Source organism: Micromys minutus, assembly GCF_963924665.1.
Source record: "Micromys minutus genome assembly, chromosome: 9".
NCBI lineage: Eukaryota > Metazoa > Chordata > Mammalia > Rodentia > Muridae > Micromys > Micromys minutus.
The window spans coordinates 4,565,875-4,584,712 of NC_137978.1; the positions used below are offsets into that span (position 1 = coordinate 4,565,875).

The 18,838-nt window shown below is 41.6% G+C and overlaps 1 protein-coding gene across 3 annotated transcripts in view; it reads right to left on the reverse strand.

Moving 5' to 3' along the window:
* Positions 1-18,838, reverse strand: part of DNAJC6 (DnaJ heat shock protein family (Hsp40) member C6) — a gene marked incomplete at both ends in the record, with an annotated part of 162,005 nt that overhangs the window by 25,121 nt on the left and 118,046 nt on the right. For all 3 annotated transcript variants that reach the window (XM_080921046.1, XM_080921047.1, XM_080921045.1), the window contains 10 exons: positions 697-765; positions 3,024-3,158; positions 7,802-8,236; positions 9,601-9,681; positions 9,792-9,985; positions 10,980-11,059; positions 12,343-12,460; positions 13,254-13,448; positions 14,959-15,092; positions 17,063-17,185. In XM_080921046.1, the coding sequence (XP_080777172.1) occupies positions 697-765; positions 3,024-3,158; positions 7,802-8,236; positions 9,601-9,681; positions 9,792-9,985; positions 10,980-11,059; positions 12,343-12,460; positions 13,254-13,448; positions 14,959-15,092; positions 17,063-17,185 (1,564 nt within the window). The remainder of the gene's footprint in view (positions 1-696; positions 766-3,023; positions 3,159-7,801; positions 8,237-9,600; positions 9,682-9,791; positions 9,986-10,979; positions 11,060-12,342; positions 12,461-13,253; positions 13,449-14,958; positions 15,093-17,062; positions 17,186-18,838) is intronic.

The following is an 18,838-nucleotide window of genomic DNA, read 5'->3' on the forward strand; positions in this document are numbered from 1 at the left end:
TATATGAACAGTGAAATCTAAGTTATCCTTTAAAGAGGAAAAAACATTCCTATGGGCTACAATATTGGTAAACCTTGAAACATTTTGTAAAATGATGTAAGGCATTCACAAAAACACAAATGCTGTGACATTCTACTTAATAAGAAACCTATCCAGTCAAACTCATTGAAAGTAGAGTACTGGTTATCCAGGGCTGGGGAAAGGAAGCCTTGGAACTATAACATGGTGGGTATGGAGTTTCAGTCATAAGCAATGAGGGAAGGAACATCTACAATGTTTTACTTATACTTTCTTTGTTGTATAGGATAAATAAACATTGTTAGCCCCATCTTTCAGATGAGAAAACTGAAGCTGAGACTTATCTAAAACCAACAACATAGAAAACAAGCAACAATAACAACAAACAAAAACAGGAGAGTCTAAGTGGTAGAATCAGTTCAAATCCATCTAATTGTATTGTTGAGTTAGAGATACAGCAGATGAGTCTTGGAAAGTTAAACAACACATACACACACACACACACACACACACACACACACACGCTTCATGTTATCAATTACACTGGTAAGCAGATCTTTAGGAATGCTCAAACTACACAGTGTACTGTATTATTTCAAGAATCTAACTCATCTAGGCTGAAGGACCATTTGTTTGCCATTGGTCATGTACATACAAAAATAACCCACTGGCCTTTACCTGGTTTGGTATGCCAGTCCCAACCTCCAGCAATGTCTGGCTGGATGTTCACAGCAGGAGTACTAGAAGCTGCAAATGAAAGGAAGATGGATGAGAACAAGGTAGCTCAGAACTCACTCTTCTGAGTTTACACAGGACAATCCAGCCTGCATGGCTCTGAACAGCTTCTAGATAGCTAAAGGATTCATTCCACTGCCTGGGCTTTTACTCCACTCTGCATCAGGGATATTTGCTACTTTCATCTGTGCATGCTCCTGAGATCTTGGTAGAAGCCAGAGCCTTTGCTGTTCATTCCTTGGCTCACCTTTATTTTACCTCTGTATCCACAGACTTGGAATTATAATTGTGCATGTATCCGTTTTCATTAAATTTTGAGTCCCTTGAATGCAAGAACTATCTTATTCTTCTTTGTGCACCCCACTTCTAAACTTAACATTCTTGGTCATAATGAGGTAAATATTCTTAAACTCATTGTGGCTTAGCTTCGCACAGAGAAGGGCACCAAGGCACCCACCACTCAGAACTGGAACCCTGATTCCCTTGACTATGGTGTGGATTAAGAATGATGAGCCATTCAGAACAATAATTAGGCAAAAAATTATGCCTCATCTACTATGCTGGTGGCAGACATGTGCCTACTGTCACTCAAAAAGAAACCTGTTGGAGCTTCAAGAGAGAGCACTTTGGCCTCTTACAAAGTTCTGAGCTGAACTGAAATAAAATGTGCTGCTGGGGAAGAGGATCTCTCCCCAGAACTCTGCCCATAAAATTCAGTATAATTCAGTCACTAAAATAACATCACAAGTGAAATTGAAAACATATACACACACCCACACACCACATACATACATCCCATAAACACACTGCATATGTATACCATATTCACACACCACACATATACACTACATACACCTACCACATATATAAATGATACATACATACACCACATGCTCACCATATACACACACCGTACATAACACAAATATCCCATTTACAATACATACACAACACACATGCACATGCAATGCACACACACACACATCACATGTACATACACCATACACATGCACATGCAATGCTCACACATACACACACACACACACACACACACACATTACATGTACATACACCATACACATGCAGATGCCCACATTCCACACAAACAAAGAACCTAAGTCACCAGGACCAGTATTCTAAGGCTTCATAATCATCTGTTGTATTTATCTATTGTCATTGTATCATGTTCCTTCCCATCAGTTATCACTTTAAAAGCAACACTTTTATACTATTATTAGTAATGATGGTTCTTTTCTTTCTACTTTTCCTGCTCCAGGTTAGCAGTCACTTGGCATAGACAGCTTTGTCAACACTTGCTCTCTGGTTTCCTTTACAGTCTGATGTTAAGTCTGATATTCATAAGGGTGTAAAATGTAGAAAGAGGGGGGGGGAGGGAGAGAGAGATAAGAGAGAGAGAGAGAAGAGAGGGAGAGAGAGAGAGAGAGAGAGAGAGAGAGAGAGAGAGAGAGACAGAGAGACAGAGAGACAGAGAGAGACAGAGAGAGAAGAGAAAGGGAGGGAGGGAGATAGAGAGGGGGAGGGAGGGGGAGGGAGAGAAGTAGAGGGAGAGAGGAGGGACCTGAATTGATAAAAAGGAAACAGTAAGGAGGAGAACTTGGAACTGAGGTCCCAGGCATAGGATGGTAGAGTAAATGGGGTCTACACAGGCCATGACTAGGGTGCACAATGCTGTCTCATGTTAGGTGAAATGAGGCATTATGAGTTCATAAATGGCATGGATTGCATGTACCTGAAAAAGTCATGTTAATCATCACTCCTCATTTGAAAGATAAACTAGGATCCATAAATCAGTTAACTATGTTAACTTATTGAGCAAATAGCCCAAGTATTATTCTAATGAGCAACTATTATAAAAATATTAAGGCACTTTGTATTTTTGCACAGGAAACTTTGGAATCTGGTGTTTGCCTTAGACATGGAGCACATTTCAAATCAGACTAACCCATCTTGAGTAGTCTGCAGCCATGCATGACTAGCCAGTATGGCAATCGATAAGCATGCATGTACACAGAACACTTACATGCATGACTAGCCAGTATGGCAGTCGATAAGCATGCATGTACACAGAGCACTTACATGCATGACTAGCCAGTATGGCAGTCGATAAGCATGCATGTACACAGAACACTTATATGTATGACTAGCTGGTATGGCAGTCGATAAGCATGCATGTACACAGAACACTTAGTGTTGTTTTGCTGAAAACCACTCCACTAGTCCACTGAATGGAATAGAAAACACTTCCTTACCATGCACTGTAGGGGAAGGACTTCTTGTGGGCTGCAGAAAGGGGTCACTAGAAGCACTGGATGTGTTCAGAAAGGAGCCAAACAAATCCTGACCTGGTGGCTTAGCAGGGACTCCAAAAGGGTCAAAGGTGGCACCTAGAAAACAAAGAGAAATGCATTTCTTTATCTTATCAGTTAATTATTCTATAAATATTGAAAAGCTAACACCATTACTTGGTTAAACACTTGAAAGAATGAGATTATGCTTGCCTTCTGACTCCCTCAGCCCTTCCTAGCCTCAAAACATTCTCAGGAACTGAGTCCCACACAACAGGAATCACCCCACATCTGTAGATGAAAGAGCCTGGATCGATTTATTAGAAAAGCCATAACTCTAAATGAGGGTCAAATTAGCTATTATAAATCCTGTGTGTGTGTATCCATTATGTGTGTATCTGTGTGTGTAGTGGGTTAATGTGTATGTGCAGTGTATGTGTAGTGTGTGTGTGTATAATGTGTTAATGATATGTGTAGTGTATGTATGTGTAGTGTGTGTTAGTATGTGTGCTGTGTGTGTATTAGTATGTGTGTTATATGTATGTATGTGTAGTATGTGTTAGTATATATGTTGTTGGTGTAGTATATATATGTGTGTAGTGGGTGTGTGTGTGTGTGTGTGTGTGTGTGTGTGTGTACACAACACCACAGAGCGCAGACATCTGTTCTCATCTTTTGTCTTGTTTGAGACAGTGTCATTTTTCTGCTAAATACATCAGGCTAGCTAGCCTGGAGCTCCTGGCTCATCTTCCTCTACTTCCCATCTCCTTGTAGAAGTGGGATTACAAGTGTTCACCCCACATATCCAGCTTTTATGTGTCCAAGAGTCACCCAAAATGTGGATAGGCTACAAGAGCTCAGTGACTAATGAGTGTTCATGTAAAAGGAATAAATAAGAAAATATCAGGCACGGGGAACTACTATAAAGAAAAATAACAGAAACCCCCCTCATAGGACTAGGGATATAGCTCAGTTAGAGTGTTTGCCTACCATACATGAAGCCTTGGATTTGATCCCCAGCATCTCATTAAAAGTGCACAAGGAGGGACCCATGGCTCCGGCTGCACATGTAGCAGCCTTGTTGGGCATCAGTGGGAGGAGAAGCCCTTGGTTCTGCCAAGGCTTGATGCCTCAGTGTAGGGTGGGTGGGTGGGGGAGCACCTTCATAGAAGCAGGGGGAGGAGGTTTATGAAGGGGAATCGGGAAAGGGAAAAACATTTGAAATGTAAATAAAATATATCCAACAGCAACAAAAGACTAGGCATGGTGGCATGTGCCTATAATCAGCATTTCGAAGGTGGAAATGGGAGGATCAGAAGTTTAAGGTCATCTTGGACTACACAGTGAGTTCAAGTTCAACTTGAGTTATATAAGACCCATCTCAAAAGAATAAGACCTCACTTAGTAGGCCTCGATTTGACATTGTATAAAGTAACGTCAGCTCACTTGAAAGCTAAAGGCAGAGTAAACCGTGAGCAGTGAGTAAAGCTGAGCTCTCGGCCGTTTGTAAGTCCATGGGATACAAGTGTTGCTGACTCAGCTTACTGGAGCTAGAGCAGCAGTCCTCAACCTATGGGTTCTGGCCCCTTTAGGGCCCTTTCACAGGGGTCACCTAAGACCACCAGAAAAGCAGGTATTTGCATTATAATTTATAGCAGTAGCAAAATAATACTTATGAAGAAGTTACAATGGAAACAGCTGTATGGTTGGAGGTCACTACAACATGAAGAAATGTATAAAGGGTTGAAGCGTTAGGAAAGTTGAGAACCACTGAGCTAGAGAACTAAGTAAGGGAACTAAGAAGGCAGGAAGCCCTGCTTGTCATCAATAGTGACTCTTCTTGGGTGTTACCGGGGTGACCTTGGGTGGTCCTCGACTTCTCCCTAGCAAACAGAAGTGCCGTTTTACCTTCAGTCATTCCTGGAGAAACTGAGGTTCAGAATTTGTTCTTGTTCAACTCTAGGAGACACTTTAGACTACACTTATGTTCAAATTTTCCAGATCAAAACTCCAGATAACTCCCATAGTGCCAATCATGAAATGTGATGCCAATCACCAACCTGCATGGAGAAAACTACCCTCTGATTTCTCACTGTTGAGCAAGAACAAAATCTCCTTGAACTACCTAAAGTGAGATATCACTTTCAAATCTGCAGGTACCAAACTGATGATTGTTTCTTCCTGCAGTGGAGCTGACCCATTCTAGAAATAGAGCCTGAAAACCAAAGCAGCGAACAAACACTTCCCACTGTCACCACACTCAAGCATGTGGCTCACACGTCTACAGCTATGGCGTCAGCAGCATAATGCTCTCCCAACACCCACACTGATGCAGTTGGTGTCTACACTGTTTCTAGTCACATAGTGCAGGATGCACATCCCTTACCCCACTTAGTAGCCATGAGACTTTATCCTCTCTGACACATAACACTGGGATTTGCAGGGTAACTGTAAAAGGACAATTGGTATGCCTGCTTGTTTCTAGGTTGAAGCTAATCAGTGGAGAAAACACTAAAGACTTCTTAGATTACTGGAGCACTTTTCATAACACCTTGTTTAAGAAATTTCTTAATAACCATAAGTGAAGTGGAAATGCTATGGACGAACACTCTAGAGTTAGTCTTTACTATCATGCCCATAAGTATTATCCCTAACTAAGAAAATTAAGAGGATTTCTGTTGTGCTGTTTTGGTTTTGAGACAGGGTCTCACTATGTAGCCCTGGCTGACCTTGAACTTCCTACATAGAGCATACTGGCCTGAAAATCAGAGCTCCACCTGCCTTTGCCTCTCAGTTGCTAGGATTAAAGGCATGTGCTACCACACCCGGCCAGATTAAGTATTCAACAAGGCTCCCCAACTAGTTAAGTGTTAGTCCTGTGATTCACATGCAGGCCTTTAATTCTAGACTTGGCACCTTCTGTTTCTTTTAGGACGGACAGAACGCTGGAGCCATACATCTAGAACTGCCACTAACAGCTGGGCGTGCTTGTCAGCATATCTATGATGTCACAGATGGAATTAACTAATGTCAAAGGTGCTGTCTAGCTCTGACATGAACGATCAGAGCAGCATGGGACATGGCAAGTTAAATTATCAAACATCCTTAGGATGGTTTGTCTTAAAATTCAGCCATGGAACACAGTGCTGTGTTCAATATTGGGATTTTGTTTTCCTTGAAAGACATTTTTACTTATCCTGATGAATCAGAACTGGATGGAAGAAAGCAAAGCATAGAAGAAACAGCCATAATGTGGGATACAGGTTCCTGGGTGTACATCCAGCCACCGTCAGTCTAAACTCCATGATTCTGATTCCCCTTCTCACAAAAGAGGCATCCAGCAGAACTTCAAAAGCCCAGACCAGCCCCTGATCCACCAGAGAAGGTGAAGGATTAATGTAGGAAAAGGTTCCTATAGCATCCACCTAGCCTAGGCAGTTGAGATTCATCTCTATAATTTCCACTGCAACAACATCTTGCTTAACAGTGACGGTCACAGAGCTGGTTTGTACTAGTTATTCAGAAGCTGTAGTGAATCTCTGATACCCAACTAGATTACCATATAAGTGTCAATGCTGTGACTGAACAGGAAAATGAAGAGTCACATCTGTGGTGGTGTGTCAAACTAGCTAAGTACACACGACACACATGCCCTACAAAAAAACCAGCCACACCTCTCTGCAGACATGCTGCTGGTCTAAGCCTCAAGCATATTCCAGTGTATTCAAACACTTCTCTGTTTAGCCAGGGTATATCCAGACAACTAGAATTGAAAGAAAGTATTACAGGATGTCTGGGAGAAAGTTCTGAGTCTACAGGTCAAGCCTGGCCCCATCCATTCCCAGCTGTTTGAACCAATGCTGCTAATTAAACTCTAAGCTACCATTTCCTCAGCTCTGAAGTAGAGATAGCAGTAACATCGGTCTGCTGGATTTCAAAAGCAGCAATGCATATTTAATCATGCATTCCATATCTGTCAAGTTGTGGGTATCACACAAATATCAGCTGCTGTAGTAAATAATAACTCATCTATCTCCAACTCTAAGAAGAAGTAACTAAAGTCAACTCAAGGCTTAAGTCCCAAGAAGAGAAAATGCAGAGTATGGAGTTAAGCCAGAGGATCAGGATGCTGCTCAAGAGAATTTTCTTCTAGACGTAACGGGAAAGCTGCGCCCATGACATCTCATCGATATAACTGACTAAACACGACCTGAGCAGTCACAGCACCAGGGAGCATGCCCCCACACACAGAAAAAATTTCACAAAGCCCCACCCCTAGATTAGGAGCTGTGAATGGAGAGAGTAACTGGTTTTTCCCCCAAGGACAAGTCCCAGATAGGTTATGCAATTCTAAGTAGTCATCCCTAAGCACGTATGAGCCACAGGGACTCGGTAGCTTGATATAGATATAACAATAATGAGAAAGAAGAAGTTATGAGCCTCAGAGGTGAGTGAGGGGGACATGGAAAAGAGAGGGGGGTTAGGGGAAATGATGCCAATATAGTATTCATGCATAAAATATTCAGAAAAATAAACACTTAAATAAAAAATGTTATGGAGTTTAAAGACATCCCTATATCTTTCTACCAAAATGAACAATGTTTGTATTTCCCTTATGTTTTTCCAAGAAAGTTTTTTTTAAAAAACTAGAAAAGTTCAGCTTATTAAAACATTTGAGTTCTACATGTTTGGCCCAAAAGTTATTCCTGAAATCCGAGATAGCAGAGAAGTAGGAAGATTACCTTCTCCCACTCTTAGGGTTGGCGATGCAGAGGCAGAGGTGGCAGCCCGGCGTGGTGTGGACTGTGCAGATGCAGGTCCACTAGGGTGAAACACATCTTCTACCCCGGCCTGTCCCGCCTGGGCAGGACCTGTGGCTCCTCCACCTCCGAACAGGTCGTTCAGCAGTTCAGAGTTGCTAGGAGGAGCTGCCAAGGGAGAGAAGTTCGTGCTCACATCAGACCCTTCCAGGCCCAGAAGGTCCACCTCCTCTGGGGGAGGAGGCACAGCTGGCTCCTGCTGCTTTCTGCCTGGCTTCTTGGCTCCATGAGGCTTGTCACCATCTGCATTGCCACGTGGGCTTGAGAGGGTCAGTAGTTCATCATCCGACTGCTCGCTTTCCTGATTCACCAGAGCAGCATGGTCCTCCTCACAGCGTGACTTCTCTGATTTCTGATCTAAAAGGCCAGGGCACAAACACATGACTAACTGCTGCACCATGTGAGTTTTGTTATGTGCACCTTGTTGCGCAAAGAGGGAATATGCAACTGGTAATATTAAGTAATATATTTTACATACCTTTGCAAAATGTAAAAACCACAGGCAGATAAGAGAATTCATTGTGTTAAAATCTATGTTCATTGTGTTAAAAGTCTTTCTTTTAAAAAAGGTTTTGTTTTATGTGTACGCATGAGTGCCTGTATTAAGTATGCTTAGACACTATGCGTGTGCTTGGTGCCTCTAGAGACCAGAAGATTCCCTGTAATGGGAGCTACAGACTGTCCACTGTAAGAGCATCAAGTGTTCTTAACTACTAAGCCAACTCTCCAGCCCCATACAGAAATGATTTCTACATATTAACATGGCCATGGAAAGGTTATTTGGAAGCCATTACTGTGAGAAAAAAGCAAGTTAAAAGAAAGAGCTTAATGATCTATCTGCAAGCCACATCTGCTGGGGCTTCTGAATTTGAGAGCTCCTGTTCCATTTTTCAAAAGAAAATTCTGTAAACAAACCTTTGGATCCAAAGGAATCATATGAATACTTTTTAACCCAACACTGAAAATAGCTATAGACTGTAGGGATGCTGTGTTATATACACATATCAGAGGAATCCAGAAAATGTTACTGAGGCCATTTCTAAAGCTGAATCCCACCCCCTCACATATGAACTTTGAATATTCAATTCTATACCACATGTTGTAGCTAACACCTGCAGGGCTGCTAGGCAACCATGACCTGGGTACATTAACTAGGATGCCAGTGGCTGTCTTCTCAAGATAGTAAAGTGCTTAGTTGAGAGGACTGGAAATGCCTTCAGGTATGGAAGAAAATAGCACAGTGGTAGAGCACTGTGTGGGCTAATGGTTGCTAAAGCAACTAACAGAGATACAGGCCATGGTGACTTCCTTCACCATGCCTGGGAAAGACCCATCCTGCCTTGCTACAGTGCTTGAGACAATGCCCAACTGCATGTCTTTAGAATATCTGGCTTCAGGCAGGAAACCGAATGCTTCGTTAGTCTTTCTGAGTTCTCTATAGTCTAAAGAGGGATCTTAAAATACACCATGCTTCATCCATCTTGAAAGATGTAGCTTGGAAACACTGAAAATGAAGAAGATAGATTTAGCCTATATTGGCTTTCTGGTCAGTCTGAGCACTCGTGGACTTGAAAGCAGGCAAGATGCCAATTTGAAAAATGGATGCAGGGAAGGGTCTGAAATAAGTTAGAAAGGAAGCATTGAGACTGCTTCAAGAAGACTTTTAATTCTAGACAACTTATTAATCATCTAATCATCCTAAGATAAAGACTCTGCCATACCTTGCCAACAGAGAGAGGCAAAGAAGCCTCCTTGCCCAAGATTCCTGGGATGGTCTGGAGGAAGATCCGCTGGAGCCTGACCTGCAAGACAAAAGGTCACATGGTCAACCGAACACAGGAAACAAGCCTATGCATACAGTATGTAATACAAAGGCTTCATCCTGAAAACTCAAACCAGCCATGACCCATACCCCCTAAGGCCAGAGTATCCTGATGCTCCTGCTGAGAGGAGAAGAGGATGCTGGGGTTCACGTCTTTTGTGCAGTAGTGCTCCCATGGTGGAGTTAAGTCGATCACTTTGTCTTGGGGCTGTACTTCTATATCCAGTGTCACTTGGAACAGCTGAGGATATTTTTCTGGTACATCACATGCATCCAACTCAGGCCTAATGGAAAGAAAAACAACAGCACAAACAGTGCAATCAGCAGGATGCTCAACACAGGACCCAGGTCAAGCCGTGGAGTTCTGCTTGAAACTCACTTCTAGGTTGACTCAGGTACTAACTAGGTGTTACTTTGCTGTGCCTCAGTTTCCTCATGTAGAGAAAACAGAAGAATAACACTTCTTCCAACTGTTGGACTACTACAGAACATATTAATAAAAGCATCACGAGAAGCAGAGTTAAATCTGACCATCATGCACTGGCATGGCTAAATGGGTCATCAAAATAGTGAGACAGGCCCAAAGCCACCTTCTGAGCCTAAACCCTTGAATGCCTTCATAGCTTCCCATCTCTTAGCTCCAGTAACCATTCCCAGCCATCATGCCAGATTTAGCCAAACCAGGACATCCATTATGTTATAGCATCTGCAGGTCCATATTCAGTGTGGCTGAGTTCCCCAGAACCTCTTTTGGTACTATAGCCAGCCACCTCTTCTGGGGGGTCACTGTTTATGCCATCCTAGAAATTAAACTACACCATTCCTGCTGGGGGTCATAATCCCTTGTTTTTATAACATGAGATGTTAGAACTTTCTAGTTAATTTGTTGACCCATTTGCACTTCTTTTTATTATTATTATTTACTTATATTATGCAGAGCACAATGTAGCTGCCTTCAGACACACCAAAAGAGGGCATCGGATCCCATTACAGATGGTTGTGAGCCACCATGTGGTTGCTGGGAATTGAACTCAGAACCTGTGGGAAAGCAGTCAGTGCTTTTAGCTGCTGAGCCATCTCTCTACCCACCCCACCCCCATTTGCACTTCTTAAGATCAACCATACTCAATGAAAAGATTTCAAATGCATGTAGCCTAAGTGGTGAAGCCACAGTCAACAATGTGTAGCTCAGGCCTCTGGAGACAAAAGCATACCATTAAAGACACTTGAAACTATCCTGCTATGCTGGTAAAGACACCAGGTCCATTTGCCACTTACTTGGTGAACTTTAAAACTGTTGAGTCCAGTGGTATGAATCCAGAATGAAACTGGAGCTGGAATATCTGTGTGTTGGTAACCTAAAAATATGTGCAAGCATGATCAGTAGAAGAAAAGGCCATCTACACTAAAGACTGTGTCTGTACCTTTTATTGCTTCTTTATCTGATTCTTTGTAAACTATAAATATTAAATGACCTCCCAGCTCGTTCCTAGTTTTTCTCTGTGAGAGTGTGAGAGTAAACCATTTCCTTACTCACCAATGTTCTGTACTCTCCTGCTTCTCCCCAGAGATTCCTGCTCCAGCCTGACAAACTCACCCTTCAAGGTGCACCTCCATAGTCTGTATAGCCACCACAAGCTAAAATTACTATTGCAGTGACAATGCCCTCTCTGTCCTCTAATAACAGCAGAGTAGATGTTCATATGTTTGACTTGCCCCCTCTAGTGTCAGCTCTTTAAACTAAGACTACATCTTTCTGTTAATCCAAAACACCTAAGCAACAGATGCAATATATGCTCTTAGCAGACATTTGATTAATTAACATATAATTGCTTGCAACATCTTTTCCAATAGCCAAAGGATAGAAATAATGTAAACACTGAGAGTTAATAAATATGGTATATCCATTCAGTGGAATGTTGTTTAACTATATATAGGAATGAAATACTGTTACATGCACAAATAAACCTCAAACCTATTACAGAATACAAAAAGCCAGCTATAAAAGACCACATATAATATGATTACATTTATTTGAAAGGTTCCCACAGAAGCAAGTCTATAGAGACAGGAAAAAGATTCATGGTAGTCAGGAAATGAGGAAGGAAGGGGGATGGTTAGTGACTGCTGATAGGTACAAGGTTTCTTTTATAGGTGAAGCATTAAATAAGATAATTCTAATAGTAATAACACCTTTTTTATACAATAAAATCATATAGGATTTGGGGAAAGCATTCTGGGAATTGAACTCAGGCCACGAGGGTTGATGTCAAAAACTTTTACCTGCTGAACCATCTCTTAGGGAAAAATTCCCAACCATACTCATACTAGTTGATAGCTCTCACATTATAGTGATCCCCTAATAACAACACTGAAAAAAAGGCTCAGATTCTCAAGAACATGGCTTGCTGAAAGTGATAATGCAAGAAAGTCTCCCCAGGACTATGTATAAGTCAAAACCTGCCTCAATCTCTATTTCCTCCCACAGTGATGAAAAAGATGGACAGTAGCAAGATGTAAGGCTCCTTTCACTCTAAATTCACATGACAATCAAGCCCAAAGTGATACAGAGAATAGACCCAGTAACATTCCCATTATAAACTCAGGTGAGCTCACAGTTCAAGTCCACCTGAAAGCTTACCTTAGCCTGCAGCCGGCTCCCGATGGTTGACCGCAGGTGGTACATGGAAACAATGACATCACCTTGGACTGTAATGTTCAGAGGGATGAAGATTTTCCCATCTTGGACACGGTATTCTCTTTAAACAGAGATCAGAAAAGATCATGAGAGTATTCAGGCTGGTATAATCACAGATACAGTAATACTCCTCTGTGGCTCTAAGGGACCTGCTTGCCCAGACTTAGACAAAAAAGCTCCTTCCTATGGTAGGAATCTCCAAAACCCAACTACCTCCCACTGTTTATCTTTGTAGACCATATAAGAACATCATCTTTATAGTGGATTGGATGAGAATGGCCCCTATAGGCTCATATATTTCAAGTTTGGTTTCTCAGCTAGTGGAACTGTTTGGAAAGGATTAAGAGCTGTGGACTTGTTGAAGGAGGTTCGTTACTAGTGGTGGGCTTAAGGCTTCAAAAACCCATGTAAGCTCTCAGCTACTATACCAGTACCATGCCTGCCTGACTTCTCCCATGCTTCCCACATGATAGTCATACATAGACTCATCCTCTGAACTGTAAGTTCCCAATAAATATTTTTTATATAAGTTGCCTTGGTCCCAATGTCTTATCACATCAATTTTAAAGTAACTGAGATAGTCATCTACTCAAATCACAGAGTCTCCTTCTCAAATGCGCAGGTCCTCTGTACCCACCTGACTCCTCTTATCTGGATACCTCAAACACTGTCCTTAAGAACACCACAGTACCACTGTGTATAAAGGAGACAAATCCTTGGATTAGCTGAGCTCATCTTTGATTAAACATATGTTGAGCTTTAAGAAAAAAAAATCACCCATCACTGAGATAAGCAGGAAGAATCCAATTTGCACAGGAATTGAATATGCAAGAAGAGAAAACATCGTGACTTACTTCATTCGTTCAAAGTCTGTGCATGTTGAATATATTTTAGTTTCTCCAATCAGTACGTCACAGTAAGGGCGGCACCCATTTCTCTGTTTATTGAAGAAGGGAATTGGGCTGACAGTGATCGCTTTGATCGTGAGTGGCTTGAAGTGAGGGCGGTAGGGCTTATCTGCAAGTAGGTCACACATGTAGCCTAAGTACCTGAAACAAAACACTGCCATTCTATGAGCCCATCACAGCAGGAGGATTGACATTTTCTGCTGTGAAGTTTGTCTTCGAAAGTTAAATTGAAATAGAAATGTATCTGGCACATTCCTAACATTAACAGGGGAATGCAGGCAATTAAGACAGCTTGTGTATCAGGGCTGGAGCCATGGCTCAGTGGTTGGGAGTGCCTACTGCTCTCGCAGAGGACCTAGGTTTGGTTCCCAGTACCCATTTGGTTGTTCACCCAGTCTATACTTCAGTTCCAAGTGGGTCTGACACCTTTTTCTCTGGCCTCACAGGCACCAGGTATGTATGCTTAATACTGACAAACATGTAAGCAAAACACCCATATATAGAACATAAAAATAGATAAGTCTTGTTTTAAACGAGAGAGATCTTGTTCCCACTGACATGCTGAGCTCACAGCAGGCTGTGTACTCAGTCAAAAGCTTGTGGGAATGCTTCACTAGCCTGACATTTGAGCATCTATTTCTATTAAATCTAGCAGATTAAGCATGTCAGCAAAAGACAGAGTTGGATAAACTCTAGAATTTATTATCAGGAATTTTATATCCAAAAAAGTAAGAAGATGAAATTTAAGTAAGAAACTAATTATAACTCTAGAAAAGAGATTAATCAGCTATCTAAAATGGGCTTTCTTTTAAAGCCATTTCACATTTTCTATTTCAACCTATATCTATTATATTCTTATATCTCAGTCCTAAAAAGAAATTAAGCTTTAAAGCACCTATTCTCTCTTTATTTTTGAATTTTCATATGATAATCACCAGTGTATTTTTTTTTCTTTGTAGTCCTGGCTGTCCTGGAACTTGTTCGGTAGACCAGGTTGGTCTCATACTTATTCGGATCCCTCTGCCTCTGCCTCTGCCTCCCAACTGATGAGATGAAAGGTGTGCGCCACCATGTCCAGACACCAGTGTATCTTAGTAAAGACCTACAGCATGACACCTGGAGGTCCTAGGAGTTAGGCTGGGGAAACCGGTCAAGCCATGTTCAGTGGGTTTTCAGACTGGTGCTTAGCTCAGTTCTCACACGTGTTTCCTCTCCTTTTAAATGAAGAAAGCAGGACAGGATGTCATGGTGTCACACATCCTTTAATCCCAGCATGTGGGAAGCAGAGGCAGCCAGATCTCTGTGAGTTTGAGGTCAGCCTGGTCTACAGAGTGAGTTAAAGGACATACAGAAAAACTCTGTCTCAAAAAAAAAAAAAAAAAAAAAAAAAAAAGAAAGAAAGAAAGAAAGAAAAGTAAACAGGCATTCTTTAAAATTCCCTTTTACTTTTAAAATCAGACTTCAAATAAAGGTTGATGAACATGTATGAAAACTAAATGTTCTAATCCATTTTAATTATTTTTATAGTTCAGGATAACCCAAACAATTAGAAAAAAAAAAATCTTAACGAGCTCCCATGAAGCCAACCTCCTGAGGCACCAGGTACTACATAAAGCACACATATGCCAGCCTGGTGCCTCCATCACTGTACCTCCTATGGGACGGAGACAGTCCAATTCCTGGTCGCTTTGCGTAGAGTAATCGAACAGCAGGCCCAGGCGTAGAGTAGAGATTACAGAAAATGAACATAGCACCAACCAGAATTGACGATGCAGCCCGTCCATCCTGTCAAAGAAGACCCACAAGCTCATCAGAAACATCCTTTGCAGGGAAAGCCGGCTCTCGGTGCAGAGAGAACAAAGGGAATCCTCCTAATTGCCGATTCCTTTCACTTCAGAATTGTTCATCTCAAAACCAAAAATCTGCCCCGCTGTAAAAATCACAAAGCAGCAAGGGAATACTTTTATAAAACTGACTCTGTAATGACCCAAGAAGCTCAGGAAGATAAAGTCCACTTGCATATATTTACTGAGAAAGAGCTGGTGGCCCGGAGTGATGGAAGAAAGCAGGCCAAGCAAGCCAGGAAGCCAGGCAGGAAAGAACACCTCCCAGTCTCTGCATCCACTCCTGACTCCAGCCAGGTTCCTATTGTGTTTGAGTTCCTGCTTTGACTTCTCTCAGTGGTGGACTGTGCTTCAGAACTAAAGGTAATTACAAATCATCCTTCCCTCCCCAAGTTGCTCTCATCATGGTATTTTATCACAGCAGTACAAACTGTAGAGTAGATAGTTACATTTAGTTATTTTAGATCTAGTTATATGTTCATTCTATGTTTCACATTGTTAAACAACCAAACAATTTTTGTTTGAAAACACTTGTATGCGAGTGTGCACATGTTCTCACAGGACACATGCACATACAGGGGCCTACAGAGGCCAGAAAAGGCTCAGGTGCCTAGGGCTAGTTTTAGACAGTTGTGATTTAGGTGCTTGGAGCCAAACTTCAGAGCTGTAATTACAAGCAGTTGTAAGCCACCACACATGGGTTCTGAGAAATAAACTTGGGTCCACTGTAGGAACATCAAGTACTCCTAGCCACTGAGATATCTGTCCAGCCTTCTTTCATGGCTTTCTAGAGCTTGCACATGATGACAGGAAGTCAGGGACACAGGGTGGTTTAGGGTGACTAACAACTCATAGTAAGTATGCTCACCATGACAACATCTCCACCTGCTTGTTAGTACACCTTTAATTCGGACTGCAGTGAGCACGGCAATCAAATCCTCAGAACAATCCACAAAGCCTTAAGTTTCTGATTCATTGTGATTGCAGTATGAAAGCCGAAAAGCCTCTAACCTCTCCAAACATTATTTATGTATTCATTCATTCATTCATTCATTCATTCATTCATTCATTTTTAAGTCAGTGTTTCTCTGAAGACCAGGCTGACCTCGAATTCACAGTGATCCAACTGCCTCTGCTGGAACTAAAGGTTTGCATCACCACTGTCTGGCTCCATCTTACTAAACTTTTAGAAAAAACAATTTAAGTGAAAATCCTCATTATACTTAAGGCTGCCTAGGCCTAAAAGCAAGCTGTTCTTCAGGGGATTGATTGCGCCTCTGAAAAGCAAGCCCTGCCCCGTGGCATTTAATACATGGTCCATGAAACTACTTACAGGGGGATAAATGTCACTTTCTCTTATGTTTATTTAAACACAAATAGTTTAAAAATTAAATACATTTATATCTATTTTATCCATACAAAGCTTAGTGTATTTTTAATCACGTACCCACAACTCTTTTCCTACCTCTTTATGACGTGCAGCACATTTTAGAGCTCCTATATTATGTAGCCTGTGGACACAGACCTCTCCTACTCTTACTCAAACATAGAGCCAAGAATAAAGCCAGGTACTGTGGTCACACCTGTAATCCCATCACTTGGGAAACTGAGACAGGAGGATTGCCACAAATTCAGATCTTAACTGGGCTACACAGTATGAATTCATCTCAAAACAAAATAAAGAGTAATAAATTCTATCTTTAATAATAATTTTTCCTTTAGGGGCTAGGGGAAAAAGGCCCAAAAACTGAGACATCATTTCTTTTCTTCCATCATTTTTATCTGCATGGCATTTTTGCTTTCTCTTTAAGTGGAGTCTCAGTAAATGCTGCTAAGGTGTTACACTTCTGGACACAGCTGGGTCCATATTTCACCAAATTCCCACCAGCAGAAGAAACAAGGATCACTTACCAAGCAGTGAACAACACAGACATTTTTGGGATTCTGTAGCAACCAGTTATACATATTCCGACACACAGCAAACAGGTTGTGTAGACTTGGAGCCTGCCTGATGGGCCAACTGCACTCTGAGACCTAAAGGAATGGAGAAAGGACATTAATCTTCCCATTGACTCATCTCCATAAGCACATATCACATAGGACTCCTGAAAGTGGCATTCTGCGGTCTTGCAATCTGTGGGACGGGGTCTAAATGCAGGAAGACAAACTTCATGCAATTATTTGTTAAGATCTCCATAACCATGAATCACACCAGGCTTCTAGAAGTGGCACTGTGTCACCCTTTGATACAGACAGGCCGATGTGGGAAAGGTACAGAAAGAAGAAGAGCTTCACACCACCAGTTTTGTAATCCATGGTTTCGGTACATAGCCCAGGCTAACCACCAATCCATTATCTTCCTGCTTCAGCCACCTGAGAAATAGGATTATGGGTAGGATAACCTGGCTTAATTTAGCAGTAGTTTTGTTTGGATGGTTTTGTTTTCATTAAAGAACTTCTTTGTGCTGAAGATATAAAAACACATTTAGAAATCCATTTTAAACTAACTAGATCGTCTTTGCTATTGCTTGGATTTTTAAATTACCTTAGGTAGCATGGAATTCAGTTTCTAGTGCTCTTTTTCTAGATGCTTCTTATAAACTCTATGATCTCTACTTACATCTCAGCTCTCCTGACAACTTTAAAGTCCTACAGAGGGAGCCAGGGGTGGCTCATATGTCTTAGTTTTCCCTGCAGGGGAACTATTTCCTTTAATATACATATTTGACAGGTTAGATACAATTACACGGCTTCACCTTGTCTGTTTGACAATCAAAAAAGACAAATATCGATTTGCTAATCACCAGATAGTCCTAATACAAATATAAACGAGGAATGATCTATGTGTGCTGACCTCAGAAAGCAAAGGTTGGAAAGCCCTCTTTTCTACTGGAGCCACTTTTTCTATACAATGACTAGGTGACCAGGACTTTCCTGGTTACCCTTTTTCAATCCTTGAGAATGGCTAGTGAAGCATGTTCAGCAAGTATAAGAAATGCTTCACATAACTCTGGAGGGTCCGGGATCTTCTACCCAACACAAGTCAGAGCTATAAGCCACTGCTTCCTTCCCAAGTCTGCTCCCCACTAATGTTTTCTCAAGGATAAGAGATGACTTACCAAATAAAACAGTGGAAAAATTGGAAAAATTGATTTTGTTGTCAGGCTTATATAATACAGATCTGTAGATGCTGCTTCCTGAAACACTGATACCTTTGGAAGCCCAATTTCATGTGTTCCCTTATCTCTGACTCTCTGACACTCAAAGATAGAACCAGTCGCCTTCATGTCCATGCCCTGGTCTGTTTTCATCTTTTCCAGTTTAAAAATTTAATAAAGATTCAGAATGGGTTTTTTAAGATATATTTATTTTATGTATATGAGTACAGTGTAGTTGTCTTCAGACACACCAGAAGGCATCTGGTCCCATTACAGGTGGCTGTGAGCCACCATGTGGTTCCTGGGAATTGAACTCAAGGACCTCTGGAAAAGCAGTCAGTGCTCTAACCACTGTGCCATCTCTCCAGCCCCCAGGATGGTGTTTAAGTTGCAGTTTCTGCTACTGACCGAGCTTCCATTCTCTGGGGTACTGGGTGAAAGTTGAGCATTCGAGGGTTGTTGTTGAGATTAGATCATGTTAGTGTCAGCTGTACTGAATTGACTGTTCTGTCTCCCTCCCTGCCTACTG